At 35.7% G+C, this 25,018-nt stretch overlaps 1 protein-coding gene and 1 long non-coding RNA gene across 3 annotated transcripts; one reads left to right on the forward strand and one right to left on the reverse strand.

Moving 5' to 3' along the window:
• Positions 1-60: 60 nt before the first annotated feature.
• On the reverse strand, positions 61-16,905 carry LOC128016621 (TNF receptor-associated factor 6). Of its 2 annotated transcripts, XM_052601272.1 has the most exons (8): positions 16,767-16,853; positions 16,359-16,418; positions 10,219-10,517; positions 7,607-7,757; positions 4,791-4,949; positions 2,833-2,904; positions 2,627-2,704; positions 61-2,494 (listed from the first exon to the last, which is right to left on the reverse strand). In XM_052601272.1, the coding sequence occupies exons 2-8, from the start codon at positions 16,368-16,370 to the stop codon at positions 1,625-1,627; spliced, it is 1,641 nt and encodes a 546-aa protein (XP_052457232.1). In that variant the 5' UTR covers positions 16,371-16,418; positions 16,767-16,853; the 3' UTR covers positions 61-1,624. The 2 variants fall into 2 exon arrangements, with proteins under 2 accessions (XP_052457232.1, XP_052457234.1); XM_052601274.1 differs by lacking the exon at positions 16,359-16,418 and having other exon boundaries at positions 16,767-16,905.
• Positions 16,906-19,833: 2,928 nt separating this feature from the next.
• LOC128016623 (uncharacterized) lies at positions 19,834-24,941 on the forward strand. The gene is made up of 4 exons (XR_008184226.1): positions 19,834-19,964; positions 21,024-21,145; positions 21,245-21,345; positions 23,650-24,941. It is a non-coding gene; the product is annotated as an uncharacterized LOC128016623 (long non-coding RNA).
• Positions 24,942-25,018: the final 77 nt, after the last annotated feature.

Raw genomic sequence — 25,018 nt, forward strand, 5'->3', positions numbered from 1 at the left:
AATATATATGTATTATAAATATATAATATATATATATATATATATATATATATATATAAATGACTGTTTAGATTTTTAGAAGGCACATTAGCTTATCTCACATTTACAACTCTGTGTGTTTGCTGCAGAAAAACATGGGTCAATATTTACACTGATCTTAAAAAAAGAAAGAAATGTAACTAAATTAACCCGCAGAAGGGCTAACTGAGATTCTTATTTTAATTTTCTGCCACTAAGTGGGGCTTTTGAACCAGGTAGGGATAACTGCAGGCTGGAGCAGTGGGCAGATAAAGGCTAGGGTTAAGGGTTAGGGTTTAGTTTCTGTTGTAGCATCAAAGTTCTTTAAGACTTTGGTAGCATTCACCTTTTGCCACACCTATTACTCTGACCTGCAGCTACCCCGTCTCTTTGAAACGTAGAATTAGAGCTGTTTTCTGGGCGCTGTGCTCATGAACGCTGCTTTATCTGGCATTACAAGAAAAAAAGTGAAAGTGATAATAGCATCGAAACACTTCTGAAGACGGTCTGTTCCCTTCAGAGACACCTTCACATAAATAGACCATTAAATTTGATGCAACTAACTTGAAGACCTGCATTTAAGATAACCCGCCGGGCACAGCGGTGATAGATTTTGGTAGCCCGACTGGAAAACACAATAGCCTCGGGATGTCCAGGGCTAACCATTTTGCGAGCCCTGGGATCTGACTAAAACACACCTCTAAAATCTGCATCTGTGAGAACTTTAGAGTGCGCATAAAAAGACAAACAACTTGAATTCAAAAATAATTTATAAAAGGCACACATCCACTAATTTTGGCACTGTATATTGTGATGAAGTTAACATTATATGAAAAAAAAAAAAAAAGATTTGTCAGATTTCCAGTGTCAATACAATTATTAGATTAACTTGCATATATTAGTCCATCATTAATTGTCTTGGGAAAAAATCAAGTCATTTCTATATAAATCCAAGTGACTGGGAGTTTTTCACGAGAGGGCAAAGGATTTCCCCAGGCAGCTTTCCCATAGAGTTCAAACTGATTCACTCCATTAACCAACAGAGAGTTGCCTGGTTTGAAAAGGCCACACTTCATGCATCGCTAACAGTTTTTCATTGACACTTTGCTAATGTAACCACACCACACCTTGTGGTTAAGTTGTTAAATGAACAAAGCACAACATTCACTATGATCATAGTAAACTGTGCTGTACTGTACTAATGACGCTTTAAATTGTCAGGTCTTGTCAGATAAATGAAAATTAAGCACGTTTTGGCACGAGTTGGCAGAAAAGGCAGCAAAAATTAGTTGGATGTAGTACAATGAAAATATTTTGTGGAAGCTAACTCTTAGCATAAGCAGCACCTTTAAAATAATAGTTTCACACCCTTTAGCTTGGTTGACAGGACATTCAGTGAATTTCTGATACTTATCAAGTTTTCCGTTGATTGCACGGATTAAAATGCTTTTGAGAAACATTTGTATATAAAACACTTCACAACAGACACGAGAGTTGTGCAACTGCCATTACGAAGCCTGGTGTATCATGACGAGGTTTTTCCACATCTTGCTTGTTTCAGCAAAGTGTCTATGAGAACTTAAGAGTACAAGAGCGATGCAGGAACTCAGAGTGAAGGTTCTGACCCCCGAGGTTGAACTCCTTCCCTCCTGAGGCTAGCATCAAATCGTGGTGTCACCTCGCAGCGCACCAACAGCACGTCGTCTTTCACAAACCCACGCTGCTGCAACACCTGTAGGTGCAGGAAAGTGACGTACCCGAAACCCTTGGGGTTGCGTTGCACAGTGGGCCTCTGGAAGGCCTGCAGGTCCGGCTTGGTCTCCATCACTTCCACATGATGCTGCCCCTCGACCTGGTCCAACACCGCCAGCTGGATCTTGCCCTGCAAGGGCCAGGAGAGCTGGCTGTCAAACTCACCCTGCATAGTGTGCACGAAAAGTGAGATGTAGTTGGAACAGCGAGGGGCGTTGGGAGTTTGCAGATGCAGTCGTAGGCAGAGTTTGTACCCCGGCCGGCCCGTGTAGAAAGGTGGGCTGTGGAGGACTATGGATTGACCAGCCTCTTGGTTGCGCAGGTGAAGGGAGAAGTTCTCCAAGCGCCATACGTAGACGCCTTGATACTGCTGGGCTTCCAGCTCTCGGGTGGCATCCTCCAGGGTGCTCAGCTTTCGGCGTAGCTCTGTGACCTGGTTTTTCTGTGTCTCATTGTGGATGCACAGCTCCCGGATCTGTTGATCTTGACGAACCAGCCGACCCTCCAGCTCCAAGACTGTCTCCCGCAGGTTCATCAGCTCTGGTTTACACTGGCACGACTCTGGTGCTCGGGCAGTTGCTCCTCGTTCGTCTGACAAAGAGTGGGCGGCATTTGACGGCACCGGGCAGCTACTGTGTGTCTGGCTGCGCAGGAACTCAGCCATGTAACGCATGTGCATTTGTGTAAATTCCTGCATGTGCTGGGCCAGTTCATTTCTTGGCATCTGTAACATTTCCAGAGAAATAAAAAGGTTTGACAGATATATGTTATTGCAGGATTCTTTGATGAACAGAAAGTTCAGAAGAACAGCACATATGTTTTTGAGCGTTATGCAAAAAGGAATCTCATGGCCCACCTTTTCACGACAACCAAACGTGCTGAAAGTACAGGCTACAGGAGCTTTAAGACAGTCTGTGTCACAGTGCAATGCCAACTGAAACCAATAAGAACAGATGCATTCAGCTTCATAGTTTAACAATGGATCATTTGAACTATCAAAAAGAGTTCATTACTGTTGTGCCTCAGGAAATGTGCATAGGAGTGAAAAATCATCTGACGCACCTGATCCCGAATGAGCTCCATTCCGCAATATTTACACACTGTATTGGCGAAAGGACAAATCTTTTCATGAATCTAAAAAAAAAAATAAAAAAGACAATCCTTTCAGACAGTGTTGTTATTGAAAACTAAAACTATTAAAATGTTCAAATAAAACAAAAACAACGAAAACTTAACTTATAAACAGGAAACTGAAATAAAATAAGCTCAATACAGAATAAAGAAATAGAAGTACAGTGCCCTCCACTAATATTGGCACCCTTGATAAATAAGAGCAAAGATGGCTGTGAAAATCTGAATCATTTATCTTTGTTATCTTTCATTCAAAGAATTCTTTATTCCATTTTATTATTCTAACCTTTCATTGAAGTGAAACAACTGATTGATAAAAACTCACATTATAACATAACTGTTACAACTGCACCACTCAAAATTCTTATGAGTAAAGTATTGCTGAATAATATTCCAATACACATTATAATATATATTAAAAAAAGATTCTAGCACACCAGGGTGACTTGGAACAGGGCAATAAGGAAATAGCTAAAGCATTGAAAATCCCCATTTCCATCATCAGGGCAATAATAAAGTAGTTCCAATCAACTTGAGATGTTCCAGATCTGCCTGGAAGAGGACGTGTGTCTATATCGACCTAATGCACAGTCAGGAGGAGAGTTTGAGTGGCCAGACAGAGACTCTCCAAGGATCATAGCTGGAGAACTGCTGAGATAAGTTGAGTCTTGGGGTCAGAAAGCCTTAATATATACAGGCCTGTCAAACATCCCCTACATCCCCACATATTCAGTTGTCAGACACCACTGGAACAAAGCCTCTGCCATGGCCGTCTCAGTTCCCTGATCCCTGTTAAATAATGAGTGGGGTGAGCTGAGGTTAAAAAGCACCAACATGAAGGATCTGGAGAGATTCTGAAGGAATGAATGAAGGAATGGTCTCTGATCTTTTGTCAGGTGTTCTACAAACCCATCAGGCATTATAGGACAAAACGCAGAGCTATTATCTTGGGAAAAGGATGTTACGATAATTATGTGGCAATAATTGTGAACTAGAGAAAAACATTTCAAAATGAGATTTTCCCCCCACTTCCAAAAAACGAGATTTGCAGGGTTCGTACACAAACTGAAAAATTTAATTCCAGGACTTTCAAGGACTTTTCAAGCATTAAGATCTGACTTCTGACTCATGAATATGATTGTCCGGAATAATGAAAGCTGTATTATACACTTGGGAAATTATGAGCTATATCACCGCTTATCGGCACTAGGGTGTGTGACAAGTAGAGTTGGGAACTAAGAACCGGTTCTTATTCAGAACAGGTTCTGATTTTTAATAAGAACCGGAACCGTGAGCAATTTCTAAGTTTCGGTTCCGAAAACGGTTGCGACACGTAACCAAACGCTGTGAGCAGCCTTGCGCCGGTGTTCTGATGATTCGCCGTTTCCCATAAAGGACTCGCAGCTCGCAGCACCTGCTGCCACTAAATGATTATATTTGTCCCATGTTGTCATTAACGTACACACTGACTTCAACTTGGACCACTAAATAAATAGACTGCTATTTTCATGTAAGTATGAGGGTTAGATTATTTAGTATACAGGTCATTTCAAGAGTGATAAAGTGATAGAAAATATTTATTTTCATGCATTTTAAATGTTTAAAAATGATGTGGAAATGTATAGGTAAACATTTATACATCATGATTGGATTTGTTTCCACAGCCACCTTTGCTCATATTTACCAAGGGTGCCAATATTAGTGGAGGGTACTGAACAAAATAGCTAAATATAAATATGAAAAATCAACAAATGACAAAAGCACATATAATTACTAAAATAAACTGAAAAAAGCGAATTGAATATAAATAAATACTGATCTACTTTCAAAACAACTTCAACCCAATCTAAACATATCCAGTATATAAAAAAGGAAACAATGGGTTTCACCTGTTTGTCAGCATACATAAAGCTCCCTGCACAATCAGGGCAGGTCATAAGCCGCTGTAAACACTGCTGGCTCTTGTGTTCATCCAGATGGCTCTTACGAACAGACTCCAGACACTGAGGGCATGGCACTGTGGCAAACTCACAATGAGACAAGTGTTTCTGAGGAAAAGAGAATGTGACAACACAATTAGTAGCCACCATGACAACTGCGATTTAGCAAGCCTGTTCATGACGCCACACTAATGGGTTTTAAATGGCATTTATGAAAGGCCTTGCTTCTCTGAGGAGTTAATACATTACATATCCAAGGACAGTTTTAGGGCCATTTACACAACAAAGTTTTAGGCCAAAAACTAGAAACAATTTTCATAGTCATGAAAATAAAGAAAACTCTTTGAATGAGAAGGTGTGTCCAAACTTTTGGTCTGTACTGTGTGTGTGTGTGTGTGTGTGTGTGTGTGTGTGTGTATATATATATATATATATATATATATATATATATATTTTTTTTTTTTTTTTTTTAGTTAGGAACTTGGGGTCTCATTTCTAAAAAAATGTTGATTTCATACATATGCACCAAAGCTAGAGTATTCTTATTCACAGGCTGCATTTCTTTGTACTGCCAAATACGGCTGGGCGATATATATATATATAAAACAAAAATCATGATGTTGTCAAAGGTTTTACGATATTCGATATATCTCTCAAAAATTTTGCATTTAAACGATAAAAAAAACAATTTTCTTTTCCCCCTTTAAAAAAACTATTTCGATTGAACAGCTAATTTAAGCAGTTAAAAAAAAATCAAGACCAAGTGATCACAGCTTTTTGTTAAATGAACACATGTATATATAACTGAAGTAATGCAAAACAAGTACAGAAAGTTCTGTCAACTTTTTTAGTACTTGCAAATCACAATTAAACTGCGCAACTGGGGTAAATATATATATATATATATATATATATATATATATATATATATATATATATATATATATTTTTTTTTTAACTAACAAGTTTTTAGCTAAGAACAAGTCTGTCACCTGTCTCTGGTTTAAAAGAAGCTCTGTGGCATTATGAAACTATGTTCTCACTGGCACTTAAAACCCTCTCAGATGGGGAGCTAGTTTTGAAGCACATAGGTATTTCTTATTAAAGGGTTCATATGATGCGATTAAAATTTTTCCTTTCTCTTCGGAGTGTTACAAGCTCTTGGTGCATAAAGAAGATCTGTAAAGTTGCAAAGACTAAAGTCTCAAATCCAAAGAGATATTCTTTATAAAAGTTAAGACTCTGCCATTCCCCCCAAAACGCCTCGTTCAAACACCCCTCTACATGTCTATGTCACTATGTGGAAATATTTGCTTAATGCAGCCCAAATGTTCACGAAGAGAAACAAGGCGTAGTTTCAGTAACCGCAGTTAGTGTTGAAGAAGTCATGTCAGGGAGATGCTGTGTGTTTCTAGGTGAAAGCACTTTATTTGGCCTTCCGACAGTAGATGCATTTAGGAATCTTTAATATCACTTACAACAGAACAGCAACGCATTTTATGGACGACCGTTTCGTGAACCTAGGAGAGGAGGTTATTCTGACTTTGCAACAACAATCTGGCGCTTCTGAATCAGCCATGTATGTTTTGTTATTAAAGTATTTGCAATTGACTGTTCACATGCGGAGTTTTGCACGTTGTGTTTGTGTGTGTGTGTGTGTGTGTGTGTGTGTGTGAGAGAGAGAGAGAGAGATGGTCAAACAGTGGAGTCATCTGTCTTAACCGCACATATGAGCTTCATCACTGTGTCCGTCACGTGACTGTTTCCCTTTTGAGCTTGAACTGATGGTAAAACTAAGGACATTATTAACTTTCTTTACATTTATTTTGAAAGATGAAGCTAGCGATTATGAAAAGGGGCGTTACATTTCCAACGAGTACTTGCAGCGTTCGGCCAATCACAATGCACTGTGTCAGTTGGCCAATCAGAGCAGACTGCGCTTGTCAGAAGGAGGGGCTTTGTAGAAAGCGACTCGTTTAAGACAGAGATAGAGGACCTACAATAATGTACAGTATTTGAAAAATGATGTGTTTTTTTTTTTTACATGAAAGCATGTCAACATATTCAATTACACCAAATACACATAATAATGATTTTTTTTTAAAAATCATATGACCCCTTTAATACCAAGACTTTTGCACTCTCTCTGTCTATATTATAAAAACAGTGAAAATTCCTAATAGTAATTCCAGATGGCCATAGTCTATGTTTCTCTATTCAAACATCAGCGGTCGAGTAAGTGCATTTATTCAGCGATCACAATCTCAAACAATACAGTCGAGATGAAATGACAGAACTCCGACCGGCTGAACGTTGCTTTCATTAGATCGCTAAACTCCAGCTTGTTAGTGTTTTCAGATCATCATCGGTGGCGCTTCCACAATGAGGAGTGAGCACTTGCACATGGTTGCCAGATTGCTTAAAATAAGCAAACATCCGGGCAGAAAATGTATCCTTTGTAACAGCGAAGCTCTAATTCGGCATGTTCTTTTGGAAAAAATTATGCTTGAATTTGAAATACTCATATTCAATATATTACAATATCGTCAAAATTATTTCAATATTATCACTAATATTCGATATATCGCCCAGCCCTCCTGCCAAATCACCATAATACTAAGCATGCATTCTATTTTTGGTGTGACTGGCCTGACACATAAATATATATATATATATATATATATTTTTTTTTTTTTTTTTTTAAGTACAAATATTTCAAATACAGCATTTAAAATACTTTTACCATGTCAGACCCACAAATTTACCTCCAGCTGGCGCAACTCCATTTTATCACAGCATCCTACATTAGGACATCGGACAGTAAGTGAGAGGATCTCTCGTTTGGCAAAGTTATCAGAGAAGAGCTGTTCCTCAAGCAGCACCTCATTGTCAACTGGACATTTTTGCCCTGTGTCCCTGCCAGAAAATAGGAAGATATATTTTTGCATTTTTTACCCTGTAAAGTCTGACATAATGTAATAGTCAAAAGTCAAGAAATAATAGTCTGCTTATTTTTTTTTTTTTTTTAACAAATATTGCATTTTATTGGAACTTTAAACAAAATATTTAAAAAAGTTATTAAATTAACCATATATTTAACAATTATATATATGTGTGTGTATGTATGTATATATGTATGTACAGTACAGACCAAAAGTTTGGACACACGTTCTCAAAGAGTTTACTTTTTTTTTCATGACTATGAAAATTGTAGATTCACACTGAAGGCATCAAAACTATGAATTAACACATGTGGAATTATATACATAACAAAAAAGTGTGAAACAACTGAAAATATGTCATATTGTAGGTTCTTCAAAGTAGCCACCTTTTGCTTTGATTACTGCTTTGCACACTCTTGGCATTCTCTTGATGAGCTTCAAGAGTCACCTGAAATGGTCTTCCAACAGTCTTGAAGGAGTTCCCCGAGAGATGCTTAGCACTTGTTGGCCCTTTTGCCTTCTGTCTGCGGTCCAGCTCACCCCTAAACCATCTCGATTGGGTTCAGGTCCGGTGACTGTGGAGGCCAGGTCATCTGGCGCAGCACCCCATCACTCTCCTTCTTGGTCAAATAGCCCTTACACAGCCTGGAGGTGTGTTTGGGGTCATTGTCCTGTTGAAAAATAAATGATGGTCCAACTAAACGCAAACCAGATGGAATAGCATGCTGCAGCAAGATGCTGTGGTAGCCATGCTGGTTCAGTATGCCTTCAATTTTGAATAAATCCCCAACAGTGTCACCAGCAAAGCACCCCAACACCATCACACCTCCTCATCCATGCTTCACGGTGGGAACCAGGCATGTAGAGTCCGTCCGTTCAGCTTTTCTGCGTCGCACAAAGACACGGTGGTTGGAACCAAAGATCTCAAATTTGGACTCATCAGACCAAAGCACAGATTTCCACTGGTCTAATGTCCATTCCTTGTGTTCTTTAGCCCAAAAAAGTCTTTTCTGCTTGTTGCCTTTCTTTAGAAGTGGTTTCCTAGCAGATATTCTACCATGAAGGCCTGATTCACACAGTTTCCTCTTAACAGTTGTTCTACAGATGTGTCTGCTGCTAGAACTCCGTGTGCCATTGACCTGGCCTCTAATCTGAGCTGCTGTTAACCTGCGATTTCTGAGGCTCGTGACTCGGATGAACTTATCCTCCGCAGCGGAGTTGACTCTTGGTCTTCCTTTCCTGGGGCGGTCCACATGTGAGCCAGTTTCTTTGTAGCGCTGCACTTGGGGACACTTTCAAAGTTTTACCAATTTTTCGGACTGACTGACCTTTATTTCTTAAAGTATGATGACCACTCGTTTTCCTGTACTTCGCTGCTTTTTTCTTGACATAATACAAATTCTAACAGTCTATTCAGTAGGACTATCAGCTTGTGTATCCACCTGACTTCTGCACAACACAACTGATGGTCCCAACCCCATTTATAAGGCAAGAAATCACACTTATTAAACCTGACAGGGCACACCTGTGAAGTGAAGACCATTTCAGGTGACTACCTCTTGAAGCTCATCAAGAGAATGCCAAGAGTGTGCAAAGCAGTAATCAAAGCAAAAGGTGGCTACTTTGAAGAACCTACAATATGACATATTTTCAGTTGTTTCACACTTTTTTGTTATGTATATAATTCCACATGTGTTAATTCATAGTTTCGATGCCTTCAGTGTGAATCTACAATTTTCATAGTCATGAAAAAAAAAGAAAACTCTTTGAATGAGAAAGTGTGTCCAAACTTTTGGTCTGTACTGTAGATAGATAGATAGATAGATAGATAGATAGATAGATAATGATGTTTATCATATTTGATAAATCTGGCTTTTGTGACTACCTATAGTATGATATAGGACAATATGGAGCTTATATCTGAGGAAGGAAAAAACAATTCAAACAATTTTACTTGAATTTTGTGCAGTTTTGTATTTATATTGCCAAATATTAAGATGATATTCTGATAGCTTGTGATATAAATCAATGAGATCACAACAGACTGCTAGCACTCCATACATCCTAATAACATACCTTAGATAATAAACTTAAATAACCTATTATTACAATAGATAATAGATTTAAATACTTAGTTTTATGATCTCTCTAGTTTCTTCAGTTCATGAAATGTTCATCTTAAATTATTACTAATGTTATTCTTATGTTTATATAATAAATTAGTAAAGATTCCAGGGGGGCATTTTTAGAATTAAACTAAAACTATAAACTATCAATAAGATGACAGAAAGCATATACAAGATTGAATACATTTCTGTATTCAGTTTTGATTATGTTGACAATTTAGCCTTAGAAGTGTACGTTTTGAATATGACACAGCAGGGTTAAGCACAGTGTGAATTTTGAAAGTGACGAACACACTTCAAGTTACTGACCTGATGGACTTCCTGATGCACGAGTTGCAGAATCGATGTCCACATGGTGTCTGTACTGCGGAGCGAAGGCCCATCAGACAGATAGGGCACTCATACTTGCTCTCTAGCGGAGGGTCAAACTCCACGTCATAGCCTTGCTGGTCCGGGGGGATACTCGCAGAGACACTGATGGTGGAGGGGTTCTCTGTCGGGCTCAGATACGAATAACTGTCTTTCTCCATGGCTGCTGCACAGCTGGAGTATTGGTCATTACAGCAGACATCATCGAGGCTGGATTTCTCAGAGTCATTGCAAGCCATCTGTAATCACATCAAGAGAGTGTTCTGTTGATGAGTGAAAATAACTGATAACCATCCCTACAACACCCCGTCTTAAAAGCACAGAGAATGTGGCAAGAGGGTGATATATTAGGGTGATTTCCTAAATAATTATGCAAAGTGAAAAGTCATAGGATGAGTAACTCCAGGCCTACCGAAGTATTTTTTTTTTTTTTTTTTTTTTTTTTTATTGTGATTGCAAACAATACAAAGATGACATCAATTATACACAACTTTGTGTAGAGTACACAATATGTATCAACAATATGTCATCTGAATATACAAAACAAACATACAATTTAACAATTGCTAACATGAAAAATAAAAAAAAAGAACATGAGGGTAAGATATTGATTTATATTTCAAGTAGAGTATACAAATTAAAGTCATTACAAATTGAAGTTGTTTTTCTAGCTTTCTTATTTACAGAGGATGAAATAGTATTAAGATACATTTTAAATTCTTTCCGAAAAACAAGAAAAATTGGTTTGTTGTTGGTGAATTTACATTTATGGATATAGAATTTGCCAAGAAAATAAATTAAATTTATAACAAAACAAGATTTGTTGTTATTTGAATCAGAATCAAAGTGTCCAAAAATAATATCTTTAAAAGTAACAGATATGTCTTTTTGGATATTATTTTTAATAAATGTTTCTACATCTTTCCATAGATGTTCAGCATAGGAACATGTCCAAAATAAGTGAAAAACAGTTTCTGTGTGAACTTGGCAGAATGAGCATCTTGTCTCAATATTGTTTTTATATTTAATCATAAAATAATTAACAGGGTAAAATTTATTTAGTATTTTAAATGATACTTCTTTCACTTTATTGGTGAGAAAATATTTTTGTTGTAAAGACCAAATCTTTTTCCACTTTAAATTTTTAAATAAATTATTCCAGTAAGAGATTGCAGGAGATAGTGAGATAATATCTTCAGTAAAAAGGGATCTAACTTTCTTATTTCTATCTTTTTTTCCTGAAAAACATATTTGACCTATTGCAGTGTCTACTGGCTCAGGGAAAGCAATGTTTATTGTAGTAGATTGTTTGTAGTTTTTAAAAAGCATACAAATTCCTGATGGTATTGCTCCCATAACTATTGCAAATTCTTTGGGAGTAACTGGCATGTTGTATTCTGAAAGAAATTCTGCATAATTCATTAGTAATCCTTTGTCATTAAATAACTGACAAACTAAAAGTAATCCATTATTAAACCACCGATCAAAAAATAAAGTTCTATTTTTGTATAAAATATTCTGGTTGTTCCAAATAAAGAATTTATGGGGAGTGAAATTATGTTTATATATTAAAGCCCATGCCAAAAGAACCTGTTGGTGGAAATTTGAAAGTTTGATAGGAATTTTTGATAAGCTATAGTTGCACATCAATAAAAATTTTATACCTCCAATATATGAAAAAGTTTGTTGAGGGAAAATATTCCAGATAGAGTCTTGATTTTTCAAAAATCGATGAAGCCAATTTATTTTGAAAGTATAATTTAAAGAACTAAAATCAATAAAGTTTAAACCACCTTTGTCGTAAGAATTTAAAATTACAGATTTCTTCATATAATGGCATTTATTTTTCCAGACAAAATCTGTTAGAGCTCTATCAATCAATTTACATGTAGGCTTATCTACATATAGAGATTGTGCGGCATAAGAGAGGCGTGAAAGTCCCTCAGCCTTAGTGAGCAAAACTCTTCCTTTAATAGATAGATCCCTTTGAAGCCAGCAATTAAGTTTTTTCTTAGTTTTTTCAATAATCGGATTAAAGTTTGTTGTACATCTATTTTTTTCTTTAGTTATTTCTATACCAAGATATTTAACAGTGCTTTTAACAGCTATGCCACATATTAAAGAGAGATTACAATTTTTAATGGGAAATAATACGCATTTATCAATATTGAGATTTAAACCAGAAACTTTAGAAAATGACTGAAGGATATTTAAGGCTACTGGGATTTGAGAGGAATCTTCCAAAAACAATGCTGTGTCGTCAGCTAACTGACTAATGATTAATTCTGCATTTCCAACAGTGATTCCTTTCAGGTTACTGTTTTTAATATGTAAATTGAGAAATTGCACTGCAATTAAAAACAGATAAGGAGACACTGGGCATCCTTGACGAACACCACGATTTAGAGAAAACCTGGGAGAGGTGCCGTTTTTCAGTTTAATTGAACTATTTCCATTTACATATAACATTTTAACCATCTTACAAAAATAATCACCAAAACCAATTTTTTGAAGTGCTTGAAATAAAAAACCATGTTCCAAAGTATCAAATGCTTTATAATAATCTAAAAAAAAGATAAAGCTGTCATTAGAAATTAAATCAGAATAATCTAAAATATCTAATATTAATCTTATATTATTAGATATATGTCTATTTGGCATAAAGCCAGATTGTGTTTCATCGATAATACAAGGTAACACTCCCTTTAATCTTTTAGCCAGTACTAAAGCAATTATTTTATAATCATTGTTTAACAATGTTATTGGACGCCAATTATCTAATAAAGTAATATTTTTACTTGGCTTGGGAATTAAAGTGATCAGCCCTTGGCATAATGTGGGTGGAAGAAACGATTTATTTATGCTTTCCTTAAATACGTTTAACAAAAAAGGGGCTATGTTTTTACTGAACATATGATAGAATTCTGATGTTAGACCGTCTGTACCAGGGGACTTATTCGTTTTTAAAGATTTAATTGCTTCCTCGATTTCTTTTAAGTTAATGGGAGAATCACAAATGGTTTGATCAGTGTTACTTAATTGATTAATGGAAAATAATGACTCAAAAAAATCATGAGCATGTTGTTTGTTAAATTTAGAGGTGTACAAATCGTGATAGAATTTAGCACAAAAATTTGCAATGGCCTTTTGGTCTTCACAGAGAGATCCATTGATTAGTAGCTTTCCAATCAAATTTGTTTTCATTTGTTGTTTTTCTAGTCTAAAAAAATATGAAGAGTTTTGCTCACCTTCCTCGATCCATCTTTTTCGTGATCTTACAAATGCTCCCTGAGCCTTTTCTTTATAAAACTCATCTAGAACATTTTGATGCTGAACAAGCTCAACTTTTTCAGCATCAGACAGAACCATTTTAGATAGAAGATTTGAGATTTTATATATTATAATGTTCTCTTCATTTTTTTTCTTTTTAGCCAATTTGCTACTAAAAGTACGCAAGTATTTACCAATTTCATGTTTCATCAATTCCCAATTACTACAAAAATTGTTTTCCTCATTAGCTTTTTCAAAATATTTAGTGATTATGAAATTAATTTTATCCTTTACTTCATTATACTTAAGCAATGAAATATTCAACTTCCAATATGAGGTAGTTCTATGTAAATTAGCAGAATTTGATAGAGGAATGCGTATAGAGATGCATTTGTGATCAGAAAGTGGTGATGGAATAATATCAGAAGATACATTGTTTAAATCTCTAGAGATAAGCCACATATCGATACGTGATTGGTTTGAGAAGGAATTATTGTTCCACGTAAATAGTTTTTGAGAAGGATGAGTTTCTCTCCAACCGTCAAGTAAAGAAAATCGCTGCATAAACCTCTTTAAGTACAAACTAGAATTATCAGGAGACTTTGGAGGCCATCTGTCTAAGACGTTATCCAAAGCTACATTAAAATCCCCTCCAAAAACTAAATAAGAATTTGGATATTTGGTTAGCAAATTTAACACATGTTCTTCCACTTGATCAATAAGTTTTTCATTATTTTTTTGTTGATTAAACCCATAAATATTAACAATAATAATGGTTACATTCGAAATTTCCAATACAAGACAAATATAATGTCCACCAGGATCACAATTAGAACATACAATCTTCCCATCAAAACGGTTTTTAAGAATACAGACACCAGCTGAGTTACTTGTTCCATGAGCCATCCATAAATCAGATCCCCACTGAGATCTCCAGAAATTACAATCCTCTTTGGTTGAGTGGCATTCTTGCAAAAAACAAAAGTCAGACTTAAATTGTTTAAGAAACAAAAAAATTGCTTTCCTTTTTATAATGTTTCTTAACCCTCTAGTGTTGAAAGAAATTATAGATAGAGACATAAAGGAAAAAAGAAAGGTCTACAATAGAAGTAGAGTATATTGGTCTCTGAAAATGTGTTAACACACGTAAAATGATGAGAACAGCAAACTCTATATTAATACAAATAAAGTAGTGCAATTCAGAATTTAGACATCAACATCTATAGAACTTGAGTAGACTTTTGTCTTATAATTTCAGATTTCTCATTTATGTAGTGTAAATACAGCCAATATAATAATAAAACCATCAATGTTGTTGGCTTAGTTTTTTTTTTTTTTTTTTTTTTTTTCTCCTCCACAAGGAGAAATATAAAAACATATTCCTGAGATTAGATTGCCTTCTAAGTTATAAAAGAAAAAACAAAAACAAAAACAAAACAAATCTCCAGAGTATCTTTTTCTCAAAATTATATAAGTAATTATAACTTAGAATGGTAGTAATTATAATAAATACCTTCAAAATACCAACTAAAAATAAAATATATATATTTGGACTTTGCCTTCTTTTAAGGGAAAAAATAAATTAAACCTAAGGGCAAAAATCTCTAAATTAAATAGCCTCTCATTAACCCACGGTTTCGGCACAAAGTGAAACAAGTTTCATGTATATCAGGTCAGCTAAATGAAGTTTCAGGCTGGAGGGAATATTTCAATTCCTTCTACAAACGCCCTACCTCCAATAAAGTAAGCACGCTTATTATTTTGTCTTGCTTTTTCCACTGCCGGCCATAATTTGTTTCTCCTCTCTTTATCTGCAGGAGATAAGTCCTCAGATATTTTCAGGCCGTTTTCCCTGAGAAAAGTAGACTCCTTTGCTGCACGCCACACAGCGTCGCGATAAAATCGGGAGGCAAATTGAACAATAACTCCTCGAGTTTTGTTCGGCTGCTTGCGACCAAGTCGGTGTACAATATCAATGGCGTTCGGAAGTTTGTCTCTGTCCTCTGGCAGGAGTCGCTGACACAACTGGATCACCTGTAGTCGAACATCTTCTCTCTCCTTCTCGGGGACTCCGTAAATTCTTAAATTCCAACGTCGCGAATAACTTTCCAGATGTGCTAGTCTTCTCTCCTGCTCAGAGGTAGTCTGCTCCATTTTGCCCATCTTGGACTCCACTGCACCGCACTTGGTTTTCAGACAGTTAACCTCTTCGCTCATAAATTCGATTGCTTCTTTGACACTTGTGATTTGCTTGGTGTTTTCATTTATTACCTCCTTCATGTTGGTAATCGCGCGTGTGTTTTCTCCTATGATTTTCTCCAGGGAATCAGATCGAGAGTTTATTAACTGAGAAAGTGCTCCAAGTTGAGAGAGCACGTCAGCAATCTCAGCTTGATTAGTCTTCCGTTGTTTGGCGGCAGGAGATTTGCATGGCGTGTCTAAAAGTGAAGGAAATTCCTCCTCGCACAACATGAACTCGTCAGAAATTGCATCTACCTGTAAATCTGTCTTGACGTAATCATGCAGGTTTTCTGTCGCAAGATTATTAGAGGCTTGCAGCGCTTCATAATTAGTTTTGATTGCAGGACTAGTGGTAGCCTGTGAAGCGTTCTTTGTTTTCCTTTTTTCGGACTTGCCCATTGTGTCACTCTTTACTAGAAGAACATTTATTTATAAATTGCTATTTGAAGCTATTTGAAAGTAATTTAGACTTATTCTGACAGCACTAAAAGTAAATTTCACCATTTGAGTTTGCAGAGCACATCAACTCACATGTTTCTAGAGCGCCATCTTGAACCGCCCCCCCCTACCGAAGTATTCATCTTTGAACCGTTGTTTCCTCACGCAAAGCTCTGCGGGGCGGGGCTGAACTGTGGGAAAAACTTTTCGCTCAACTGGAAAGTTCCTTTTTTGTTGCCAAAAATACCCACTTTATACAGCGTAAACGTAAACATATATTTCAAAAGGATAAACATCTCTTAAATGTAATTCTTGTAAAGCTTCTTTCATGGTTAAAGTGAAAAATTTAAGAAGCAAATCGGCTAACCAGTCATAACCGACGGTTAACGGTAACTTGCATCAGAAACTTTCCTTACATCGCCTAATGGAAACACACTTTTAACTTGATATTATAGTTGTAACACCACAATACATCTTGGTATATAACGTAAGACTCGGTATCAGATCAACGTTATTAGTAATATGTTTAATTTACATACCTTGCCTCGGTCCGGCCTCGCTGTCTGTCTACAACAACCTTCCTGTCTCTCCAAACATCAGCGTAATAGCCAGGGTTGCCAGGTTTTCACAAAAAAACCCGCCCAATTACTACTCAAAACTAGCCAAATCGCGTTTTGAGGGGATCCCCACGGTAAAAATCGCATTCCGGTGGGGTAAAATACACGTTTTTGGTGCGGTAAATATCACGTTACTGGGGTCGCTTAAACTCACGGACATGAAAAACAACCCGCAGCAAAAGTGGTCCAATTCGGCGGAAAATTGCGGACTTGGCAACCCTTGTATTAGCGCAACGTCTTCTTCTTCTTGTTTAATGGCGAATAACTCCTAAGGAACATTGTCGACACCTACTGTACTGTAAAGCAGGAATGAATCAGTGCTTGATACATGCAAAACAATTCACTATAAGTAGCTCCCCATTTTGCCACCATATACACATTAAAATTGTGTTCTTTTTTTAACTGCAGTTATTTAAGTTTCCCTCCCTATAGTAGTATTGCAGCAGTTTTGAAATGCTGTCCTCTTTGTATTTTTAATAACCTTTTTAACATAAGCTCTTTTCTATGACTGCTTCTGGGGTGAGATTTCTTTTTAAAAACTAAAAGACTGAATAAGCTTCTTTTTTGCACTAAAAATCGTTTATCTGTTTGTTCACTTCACTGATTTGCACTCTATCAGCAATGTGCCTTGTGCTGCTTTATTTTTTTTAAATTTTATTATATGTCTTTTTTACATTCCCTTATTGTAAAGTTTTATCTACATTTTATATTTGATCTAGATTTTTAGGCTCTTCTGTTAATGTTATCTGTATGCACCGGGGGTCTGAGAGTAACGCAATTTCAATTCTCTGTATTTATGTACTGTACATGTGGAAGAATTTACAATAAAGCAGACTTGACTTGACTTGACTAAAATGCTTTATTCCTTTCTCTGATTGCTGTTGAGTATTCATCTGACCAACATGGTACATTCTTTCTTATACTTGTACCACTTTAGGATTAGGGTTGCAAAGGGGTGGAAAATCTCCAGTAAATTTCTGGAAACTTGACAGGAATTTATGGGGATTTATTGGAAATTTATAGAAACTGTATCATATAAAAAGATAAATATAACATGTTGTTTGGTCATACAAGCATGCAAACTAATACAAATTGTAAAAATGAAATTTTGGGGATTTTTTGAAGCCCGTGATACTTTTTCTCAAAATTCACTGATGGATAAAAACTGAAAAAGAACAGCATTTATTTAAAATAGAAATCTTTTCTAACAATATAAGTCTTTACTATCACTTTTTAGCAGGTTAACACATCCTTTTTGAATAAAGTATTAACCTCTTTAAAAAAAGAAAGATCTAAAAATTACAGACCCTAAACTTTTAAATGGTAGTACATTTTATTATATATATATATGTATATATATATATATATATATATATATATATATATATATATATATATATATATATATATAGAAAATAAAAAAGAACAGCATTTATAATAAATATATATATATATATATATATATATATATATATATTATAAATGCTGTTCTTTTTTATTTTCTATTCATCAAATAATCCTGAAAAAAGTATCACAAGTTATAATATATATATATATATATATATATATATATATATATGTATGTATGTATGTATGTATGTATGTATGTATGTATGTATGTATATATATATATATATATATATATATATATATATATATATATATATATATATATATATATATATATATATATAGCAGCACCACAGTTTCAAAAATTTAGAAATCTGAATATTATATGATTTCTGAAGGATCATGCTACACTGAAGACTAGAGTTATGGCTGCTGAAAATTCAGCTTTGCATCACAGAAATACATTGGACTTTAAAGTAAACAGAAAAACATTATTTTAACTTGTTATAATACTTCACAATAAAACTGTTTTGTTTTGTATTTTTGATCAAACAAATGCATGCTCGATGAGCATAAGATGTTTCTTTCCAAAAACATTAAAAATAGTAATGTGTCCAAACTTTTGAACAGTACTGTATAGACTTCTGTATGATAACAGAAAAATGGCTAGCAGAAGGTAGAAAAGGATTACAGCTTGAGCTTGCTAGCAGCTAATGATACATTACCTACCATATCTGATTCACTGGCTAGCTGTAACACATTTTGGTATTTGCTAGTTAAATTATAAGGCTGCTAAATAAATGTCCCTCACTTTACTGTACATATCACCCTCAGGACAAACAAGCTGTAAATGAGTTTGTTTCGCTATTAGAACGCTATTTTTTTAAAGCTCATTATTTTGTGTATTTGGTGTAATTGAATATGTTGACATGCTTTAATGTTAAAAAAACACATTATTTTTCAAATACTGTAAATTATTTAAAGGTCCTCTATCTCTGTCTTAAACGAGTCGCTTTCTACAAAGCCCCTCTTTTTGACAAGCGCAGTCTGCTCTGATTGGCCAACTGACACAGTGCATTGTGATTGGCTGAACGCTGCAAGTACTCATTGGAAATGTAACGCCCCTTTTCATAATTGCTATAATGTCCTTAGTTTTACCATCAGTTCAAGCTCGAAAGGGGAACAGAGTGGAGTGACAGACACAGTGATGAAGCTCATATGTGTTTGCAGTACCTAAACCACGAATGTTTAAGACATGACTTCACTGTTTGACCATCTCTCTCTCTCTCTCTCTCTCTCACACACACACACACACACAACAACATGCAAAACTCTGCGTTTGAAGTCCATAGCAAATACTTAAACTAATAACAAAACATACTTCCAGTAGCTGATTCAGAAGCACCAGATTGTTGTTGCAAAGTCAGAATAACCTCCTCTCCTACACTGTAAAAAATTATTTAGCAGTTTAGTTGTTTCAATGAATTTTTTTATGTTGACACAACTTGCAGTTACTGAATTTGTTCATACAACAAAAATTTTTAAGCTTTCAGTGTCTCAACTAGTTTGAAAGTTGACTGAACTAGGTCATTTGTCCTCATAACTTAAAAAAATTTGTTGACTCAATTCAATAGCAATATCACGTTCACAACATCACTTATCGCGAGATCTGGTCATTCTCCTGAATGCTGTTGAAGAGAGAAGAAGGTCGTCAGCCATTCTAGTCAGTTTCTCCTCAAAGTTTGGACATTTGACTAGAATACAACTTTGGTAAGTAAAATATTCGTATTTATTGGCTTAATGTGTAAAATTACATTTGTTGTCTCAGAAGAGTAAGTATTGTTTAAAGAGTCGTATATTCTGTATGTAAGTTACTGTATGTAAATGTGTAAATTCGCGGCACTCTGAAGCCTCGAAATACAGGCGGTTCCACAGTATTCTCCTTATAAATATTAAAACAGATATTCTCCCATGCGGGACAGCGGAGCTGAACTTATGTGGAGCACGATAAAAATACAGTTTGTATGTATTATTTGATCCCAGGGCTGCGTTAGAGGCCGTGCAAACAGAGCGCGAGAGCTCAACGCGGATCACTGTATGGATTAAGAACGGCGGGAATAAAAAAAAAAAGGAACTGCTCTAAACCTGACAGCGTAAGACATTCGTCAGAATATACATCGATGAAACATTAGGAGAAAAAAGAAGATTCCTACTCGAACTGTGTCTTTTCTGCATGTTATAAGGGAAACAAATGATCACCATAGATGAGCACCTCCCTCAGAGTTCTTCTGGAGCGCGTATCTTAACGTTACATTTGATATCGCTGACATAAGCTTAGTTCTGATGATTTTTTTTTACAGTCTACGGTTCAGATGAAGTTCTGAAGGTAGCGTTACAAACTCTTCTTTCAGTTTTCTGAAGTAACGTTAGTCATTCAAGTGCCTCGCTAGACCTAGAACCCAGTGTAATACTGCGTGAATAACTGTTTTTATATAGTCTATGGTGAATATACGGTCATAAGTAAATTGCGTACGTTTAAATCTATATATTTTAGAATAAAAGTAATAATATCATATATCTTGTATAAATAGAGATACAATAACGATCGACACAAATGTGTTAAATTTCCTTTTATTGTGTTATAATTATGTGTTGTGTCATTTAAAAGCATTGTCTGGATGGTATAGTTTGTCTTTGGCATTTAATACAAACTTGTCAATACATTTGTCTTTCTCTGTAAAGATTTATTTATATGTATGTTTATTATTTTACAGTGTTTTAACATGTTTTTGTATTTTTCATGTTTATGATATTTTTGAATGACTGAAGATTCAGAGCAGAATTCAATAATCCTGTGGATGGACCGCAGCGAGTCCTTTTGCAGTTATCCATCAAAAAGATATGCAGACATAATGGAATTGGCATTTACATTGTAGAGCTTGGACGAAGTTGTAAGTAAATTTATTTATTTATAAATGCACATTTATTGGAGTCTATATGCTTTACAATTGTAAGGCCCTGTTTAATGCATCCCTTTGTTTTTATTAAAGCACACAGGCTCTGCGCAGGAATTCATCAAGGACATGACTGCTGGGATCACGCTTGTGGATGACCAAACTGAGCACCATCAGTCTGCAGTGATGTGATCCAGGTAAAAGAAGAAGAAGAAATCTGGGTGATCTGGGGTTGTAACTCGTTGTTAGACGATCTGTGTACTGTGTTAGACGATCTGGGACTGGGACTAACAGAAATAAACTAATTCAGGTTTAAAACAACTTGAGGTTTAGTAAATGACAATTTTCTTTCTTTTTCTTTTTTGGGTGAACCCTTTACGAAAATGTAGATATTTGCATTGGAAAACAGCTTCAAAATTTAGAGAACATAATTTGACATTATTTTCCCCAGTTTTATTCCGTGAATTTTCTATAGTTGGTATTTAAAATGTCTTTATAAAGTGTTGAATTTATCTTCATAAAACTACCAGAAACCCTGTTTATGGACATACCCATTCTTTATTATTTTGCTGAATACTGTTCTGAATCCTGAAAAATGTTCAGTTCTAGCATATTGGCCATTAGCAACTTTGCTTAAAGGATTGTTTCACCAAAAAAATTAAATTAGGCCATATTTTACTCATTCTCAAGGCACCCTATGTGATTTTCTTCTTTCAGACGAATCTGATCTGAGTTGAATTTAAAATTGTCCTGGCTATTCCAAGTTATTTAATGGCAGCAGACAGGTGTGTTTTTTTTTCTCAGCAGTCCAAAAATAGTCAAATAAAATGCACCCATCCATCAATAAAACGTGTCTCACGTGGCTCTGGGGGGTGAATAAAGGCTTCCTGTCGCAAATCGATGCACTTTTTGTAAGAAAAATATCCATATTTAAAAAGTTGTAAACACTTTTTTTTTTCTCTTCCACTGACTATCATAGGTGCAAGCCTAATTTTGTGATTCTACTTTGTGATTGGCGTATTGTTGTCTCCTCCGCTCTTCCGTGTTCGTCACTAATCACCGGTGCATGCATGACCCCTATGTCCTATTTTCATCCACCTGGAATGGCTCTTACGAAAGTGAGAGAAAAGGGTTTAAATATGTTTTGAATAACATTTTAAATATGTATTTTTTTTTTATTACAAAAACACATGGATTCGCTACAGGAGGACATTATTCACCTCTCAGAGCCATGTGAGGTACTTTTTATTATGAATTGATGCACATTATTTGACTACTTTTGGACTGTTGAAAAAAACACCCACCTATTGCCATAAATATTTTTTTATATAATCCGACTGGATTTGTCTGAAAGAAGAAAGTCATACACACCTACAATGCCATGAGGGTGAATAAAACATACATTGGTTAACCAACCCTTTAGGGCCATTTCATAGTCAACTCATCTGTAGGCATACGTGTCCCCGAGGCTACGCATCGTTATGCTTCGGCCGCCATTATGCGTCGGTGCGTAGCCAAATGTGTGGTCCTAGTTTTTGATACGCGACGTGCCGATTCACGCAATACTATGCGTTGTCGGTGGGGGCGACATTGCAAGTATTGTACATTAATTCAAGTATATTGTGTTTACAAAAGAAGAAGGTATACAATGAATTGAATACAATGGCGGGCGAAGAGGAAAAATTATACGAACTTATACATATTCATCCACATTTATACGATAGTTCATCAGCAACAGAATGCACTCCTCTTCAGTTGCCATTGTAATCTGAATATCACGCGAGCCGACTCTACTAATATCACCCGACTCTACTACCCCCTGTTGCGTGAGCCGTGTATTGCATACACGCATCAACCGTGACGCTTGCGTTCACTGTTTAGACTATGAAAAGGAGTGCGTCGCTCGCGTTTCTTGCTCGCGTTTCCCGCGTTGACTATGAAACGGCCCTTAGGAGTCATGCTTTACTCTGAACATGCAGTGCAACAGACTATTATTTAAAAGGAATACCTATTTACACCAATATATTTTCTGATAATTGTATAAATGGTGTGACAGATTAGACACTTAGAATCAGATTAAGAAAAAAAACCTGAATGTTGTATTGGTTTGTCACATTTTATGTCATTCAGAAATCATGTATAATACCAGTGAAGAAAATAATTTCCCCCCATTTTTAGTATAGTTGGTTCTGGGGGTGTATTTTACACTTATCTTCCCATGGGATTTTAAACTCTTTGTGTTCAGCAGAACAAAGAATTTAGTACAGGCTTTTAACAGTTTAATACAGGAAGTTATTTTGAATGTTTCTAAACGAAACCGTTGAGGAGCACCATTTAATTTTGACTTTCATTTTTGGTTACATTTTTCTAAATATCTTCCACTTGAAGGTGAATTACACTTACACACATATGTACAAACACACAACTTTAATAGTGTATGTACATATGTGTGTTCGTTTATAAATTTTTTAAGTAATGTAATATTTTTTTTCTTTTCCCAGCCATCCAGTGACATTAAGGATGTTGATAAAGAAATTGAAGAGGGCATTCTGATTGTAACTGAGGAACAGCAATGTGATGTGCTTCCCAAGGAATAACCAACATTGGTCTCATTTGGACATCCTGTCATCACTGACATCTCCCATGTCCCCAAGGCATATGGACTCCTAATGGGTCTGTATGCAGTGAACATCCACCACCTCCAGCGCATTCAATACACCATTGAGGCTCTGCAAAAACTTGTGAAGATCAGCTGCTCCCACCATGTGCTCGCTACAGCGGCAGGAACTGTAGGTGTGGGGGAGTGAATGTCCAGCGCTCTCTCCACCCTCAACACCACAAATAAGGTGTCCTTGAGCAAGGCACAACTTCTCCCTGGGCGCTGCAGCATAAATGGCTGCCCACTGCTCTAGGTGTGTGTTCACGGTGTGTGTTCACTGCTGTGTTTGTGCACTTTGGATGGGTTAAATGAAGAGCACAAATGTATGTCATGTCACTTTCACTTTTCAGTGTTCATGATGTGTCCATCGGCTCCACAGCACTCTTTCTTAAAAAGTAGTGTTTTTTTTTTTTTTTTTTATAAGGAAAGGTTCTTTTGTGCCTTTCACTATATAGAATGTACATTAAAGTTTACATGTCATGACTTGGAATATGCATGTTCTCATGTAAACAAATGTTTTTTCACCTCTCATTTTCTTAAACAGTATGTACACATTTTCAGTATGTAGCATTATGATGGGGGACGAGTTTGGAAACTTTCAAGATCCTTCTGATGTTAACACCTCTGTCTGGTCAAGTTGTGCTGTGACATTTAGAATCTGACTTTAGATCTTTGTGCTTCCATGTGCATTCATTCCATTTATATCTTATTATACAGAAGTACAGTACACTCATTTTTTGTAACTAATTGTGATATTATATACATATATCTTGGTTTCTCATTTTGACCATGACTTGCATTATGGTGGGGGGAGTGCATGTGAACTTGTGCAGGGTTAATATGCAGAGTTCAACCTTCTGATTTTCATATTGCATTATGAAATTAAAAACAATCCCTGTGGTTTTGATCTGATGAATTGAAATGCAACTATTTGTTTCTCAATCCCATGCCAATGTTATTTATTATACATCACACTTTCAAGTGTCGGTTCAGATCTTTAGACGTGTTTGTATTTTGCATTTTTTGTTTTGTTTATCAATTATCAGTTGATGTGTTGACAGCAAATTGCTTGTTCAATTTAAATGTGAATGAAAGTGTTGTCTCTATCATTAAATAAATGACATTAAAAAAGTGTTTTGTCATCTTTATTTAAACATTTAAGGCAGTGGAGTAACATTTGTTTATGATTATTGATCGAAGTAAAAAAAAAT

This window comes from Carassius gibelio, chromosome A7 (assembly GCF_023724105.1).
Source record: "Carassius gibelio isolate Cgi1373 ecotype wild population from Czech Republic chromosome A7, carGib1.2-hapl.c, whole genome shotgun sequence".
In the NCBI taxonomy this organism is placed as follows: Eukaryota; Metazoa; Chordata; class Actinopteri; order Cypriniformes; family Cyprinidae; genus Carassius; species Carassius gibelio.

What these genes read in the sequence shown, in the direction of transcription:
- LOC128016621 (XM_052601272.1), bottom strand. An exon ending in TTATGTATGCTGACAAACAG is followed by an intron (nt 2,905 to 4,790) that starts GTGAAACCCATT and finishes TTTTTTTTTTAG; the next exon opens with ATTCATGAAAAGATTTGTCC. An exon ending in TGGAGCTCATTCGGGATCAG is followed by an intron (nt 2,705 to 2,832) that starts GTGCGTCAGATG and finishes TATTGGTTTCAG; the next exon opens with TTGGCATTGCACTGTGACAC.